Below are 4,055 nucleotides of genomic sequence, written 5' to 3'. Positions count from 1 at the left end.
GCCGCCTCCCCGGGCTTTGCGCCTGAGGCGCGGCCAGGGAGCAGCGGCCGAACTGTCCTCGCGCCGGGGTTTCGTCCGCTCGCGGGGTGGGGCTCCACCGCGCATGCGCTCCAGGAGCATCGACTTAGTCCCAGACACCGGGAGGCCCCGCAGGCGCAGCTGCTGCCGTAGCTCTGAGACCTGGGGTGGGGACGGGGCACGCGATTACTGGGCGTACTCCCGGGCACAGATTCGGAACTGAAAGGAGGGACTGGGGCTCCAGATATCTGGGACCCTAAGAAGCATGGCACTGGGGACCTGGATTCTTGGATTTCCCTAGGACAGAGTCTGCAGGGTTAAATTTCTGGGCTCCCACCGAAGGAGAAGACCAACCTGGGAGGTTACACCCCAAACTCACCGTCAGCTCTTCCAGTTTAAGGGTCTGAAGTTCCAACTTGTGCGGAGGGGGAGAGGGGCTGGGGACTCCAGGTGGGGAAGGAGTGAGGGGAGCTGGCTTCATCCTGGAGATTGTCGGGGTCGTGGGAACAGAGGTTAGAAGGGACCAGGGGGAGAAAAAAAGATTCTGTTGAGCCTCAAAGACAGAAGTTTGAGAAGATGCAGAAAAGTGAGAGCCTACGAGAGGGCAAATGCTTGAGGTCAGATTTCTATGTGTGGAAGAGGAGGAACTGGGGGGTCAAACCCACCGGTCTGAAGGGAGAGGGCCTGGGAGCCTGGACTCCTGATTCCTGGGAGAAGAGGAGAAAGAGGGAACTTGGGGCCTACTCCCCTGGTCAGACTTGGGCTTGAGGGAGGAGAGTGCTGGGGCCTGAATTTCTAGGTCTTTGGAGAACAGAAATAGGGATGGAAGGGTGGGGGCCATACCTAGGACTTGGCTGCTGTGAGTTTGCCCCTTTCCACAGAGGTGGCCCAGGGGGACCCAGCACTGACTCCTCAGTTTGAGGGTCTGCCCTGGACCCTTGTCTCGGCTCTGGGGGTACGTATTGGTGGTATGTCAAGTTCCCCCTAGGCTTAGGCTCCCTCCAACGCTGGGAAACCTTGGGAGATTCCTGGAAAAGTAGGTCCGATGTCAGAGACTTGCGCTCACTTTCCACCTGCCTGCCCCAGAGCCACATGCAAAGCCACAGTCAGCTTGGCACGCCCAGAAAGCAGCGGTAGGCAGCAACAAAGAGCCAGGCTAGACCTCAGGGGGACTTCACTCACCTTCTTCAGGGGCCTCCATGGACTGTATTCTGGCTCAGGGAGCAGGACCCCAGAGCTGAACAGCAAAGGGGCGGGGCCCGAAGGTGAGGCTGGGGCTGGGGCTGGGGCCGGGGCCGGGCCTGAGGCTGAGATCCAGGGATCCGGATCGGAGACTGGAGAGATGAAGGACCCTGAGAGGCCTGCAGGCAACAAGCCAGGCAGGGAGGAGCAAGGCCGTGTGGGAAGGAGGGCTCTGGAGGCCCCAGTGCAGGAACTAACAAAAGCATGCCCTGGGAGCGGAAGCCAAGGGGTGGAAGCTGGGTACCAGGGTTCCTGGATCTGAGGGGGCCGTGCTGCAGACCCAGGCTTTTACATTCTCAAGGACAGCAGGGATGATGTCCCCGGTCACTAAGGGTGCAGCAGCTGAGGATCACAGATTTCTGGGGTTTTGCTGGGACGGGGTGGAGCCTGCACTCCTGGTTCTTGGGGAGAGGGAGAATCAGAAAGCCACATCCCGAGATTCTCATGTGCCGAAGTGGAGTCTAAGACGCATGTCTTCTCCCAGAAATAGCATCTGAATTCATGCATCTCGAGGTGGGAAGGCTGAACAGCAGGAAGCAGAGCCCCAGGAGTAGGGTTGCTGAGGACCTGGACTCCTGGGTCCTTGGGAAAGGACAGGGCGGGCCAGTGTATCCTGGTGCACAGGGTCTGCGCTGTAGGAGCCAGTGAAGGACATCTGATGGCTGGACTTCAGGATGTCCCAGGAGACAGGGCCACCATCCCCCCTTTTGGGGCCCACACTTACGCGAGTGTTGATTCCGTCTGTGGATCCGAAGCTGGAGGACTGTAGAGGGAGGAGGGAGGTGGGAGGAGGAAGGCGGGAAGGGAGTGTCCAGGAGCCTGGCCTGGCAGGCGGTGGGAGCTGCAGTTGTTGGCGGACATGGGTGCCCAGCCCCCTTACGCACCGGCACCCGTGCAGGGGGGTGGGCAGGCAGCCGGCTCCCTTTCCCGGGCCTCCCGCCTGCTCCCGTCCAGCGCAGTGCTGTGGGCCAGAGCTGTTCTGGGGCTAGGAGCCAGCCAGCATGCAGGAGGAGGCAGTCCTGCCCTGGCTCCACCTGCCCATTGCACACGCGTGTGACCACCCCCAGTCCAGTTGCCATCTTGGCAGCCTGGCCCTTTTGCACTTTGCTTTGCATGTTTGCTCCCTCCCCTGTTCCCTTTAGCCCCTCCCAGTCACCCTCTCTTCACACCTGCCTTTGAAACACACATCTCTCTGGGCTCGAGTTTTGCACACACTCTGCTTTTGTGCACAATACCCTTTTACACACTTCATCCTGGCTCACTCTGCCTTCTCACCCATTCAGCCATGCTAACATAACACTCTTACTTGTACACTCACGACGTGGACCCCAGTTTTGGACCAAGGTTCTTTTGCACACTCCCTGCTCCTTGGTTACTGGTGTCTTCACACCCACCCAACCATGTAAAAACACATTCATTTGTACACATAAGTACCGTCTGCTCACTCAGGAACTGACCTCCAGTTCTACCCACTGGCATACTTTTTACCTGCCCTGGGACCTAAAACACGACCTCTGACACTTCCGAGGCTTGATGGTTTGTTGTCTCCTCACCCGTATTTTCACACTGGCACCCTCAGTCTCCACTGTGTTTCTTTGCTTTGCACACACATCTGTTTAAGCCCTTGTCCCTTGGCAATGCCTGGACCTAGTTTTCCACTCCCATTGCTCACATGAGCACGGTACTAACCATGTGCACTCATGGCTACCGCAGCTCGACTCCTTTGCACAGAAAACACATGCTTCACGTGTCTTACTCCTCCTCCACCCGAGTGGAGCATTCCCAGAACCCCAGAACCTCCTCCCCACACACATGGAGAGAAGCCTCTCACCAGATCGGAACTTGGAGCGAATGATTTGGGAGCGCTGGGAGGAAGCTGCCAGGGTCATTGCAAAGGCCGGGAGGGGGACCTGGGGAGGAGAAGAGTCCCCCACGGAGAGCAGGGTCAACCTGGAGGTTAGGAGACTGCCCCTGCACGTGAATTCAGCAGGGAAAGATTTGGAAAGAGCCCATTGGAGTTACGGATAGAATTCGGGGCAGCATTTTTGGATCCCAGGACAAGAAGGGGCTAGGACCCCAGGTAGCTAGGTGGGAAGGAGGAGGGGCTGGGGACCCTCCCCGGACCAAGGGAAAAGCAGGCTTGTGGGCCTGGACTGGGCCCCTGGATCTACGAAAGGGGAGGAAAGACTGGACTCCTAAATCTTGAAGGAGGTTAAGGACCACAACTCAATAATCTGAGAAAAATAAAACCCAAGAAGTTTGATCAGGAGAGAAAGGGGAAGAGGGCTGGACAGGTCCCTGGGGAATGGAGGGTCCCTGTGGCCTGCATCTGAGAAGGGAGTGAGTAGAGTGTCAGCCAGGATTAGTGGGGAAGGGATGGGGGTAGAGAGGTGACAGAAGACTAAAGGAGGATCCCCCACCCCAGGGGCTTCTCACCAGGTGGGCTCGACGCAGCTGTGCTCGGTGGATTGAGTCCTGCGGTCTAGGCTCGAGTCCTCCGGCTCCGCCCCACCAGCCTGGGACTGCCTTGGACCCCCTCCCTTACTGGGGCGTGGCAGTCGGGGGCGGGGTGGAGACCGGAGCCCGGCCTGGGACCCTAACAGGGGGCGGGAGCACGTCCTTGGGAGGGTCTGGGGCGGGGCAGAGGCCGGGGTTTCCTGGCTCGCCCTTCCTTAAAGTCCTGAGGCTGCCGGTCCGAGCAGCGACAGTCAGACTGACAGAAGCAGGTGCCAAGTGAGGGGCGCGGGTGAGCAGCAGCGGCAGGGGGGCGTGGCCCGGCCCGTCCGGCAGGGGGC

The 4,055-nt window shown here is 59.3% G+C and overlaps 1 protein-coding gene across 1 annotated transcript in view; it reads right to left on the bottom strand.

Moving 5' to 3' along the window:
• Positions 1 to 3,769, bottom strand: part of MAMSTR (MEF2 activating motif and SAP domain containing transcriptional regulator) — a 6,820-nt gene extending 3,051 nt beyond the window's left edge. Inside the window, exons 1-7 of the mRNA XM_006160188.3 lie at positions 3,697 to 3,769; positions 3,092 to 3,170; positions 1,985 to 2,023; positions 1,201 to 1,352; positions 862 to 1,046; positions 398 to 500; positions 23 to 180 (exon numbers count right to left, since the gene is read on the bottom strand). Of these exons, the coding sequence (XP_006160250.1) occupies positions 23 to 180; positions 398 to 500; positions 862 to 1,046; positions 1,201 to 1,352; positions 1,985 to 2,023; positions 3,092 to 3,149 (695 nt within the window). The 5' untranslated portion in view covers positions 3,150 to 3,170; positions 3,697 to 3,769. The remainder of the gene's footprint in view (positions 1 to 22; positions 181 to 397; positions 501 to 861; positions 1,047 to 1,200; positions 1,353 to 1,984; positions 2,024 to 3,091; positions 3,171 to 3,696) is intronic.
• Between the last annotated feature and the right edge of the window lie 286 nt (positions 3,770 to 4,055).

This window comes from Tupaia chinensis, unplaced genomic scaffold (assembly GCF_000334495.1).
Source record: "Tupaia chinensis unplaced genomic scaffold, TupChi_1.0 Scaffold000673_1, whole genome shotgun sequence".
Lineage (NCBI taxonomy): Eukaryota > Metazoa > Chordata > Mammalia > Scandentia > Tupaiidae > Tupaia > Tupaia belangeri.
Note: the sequence above shows the minus strand (reverse complement) of the source record. Positions and strands in the feature narration are given on the sequence as shown.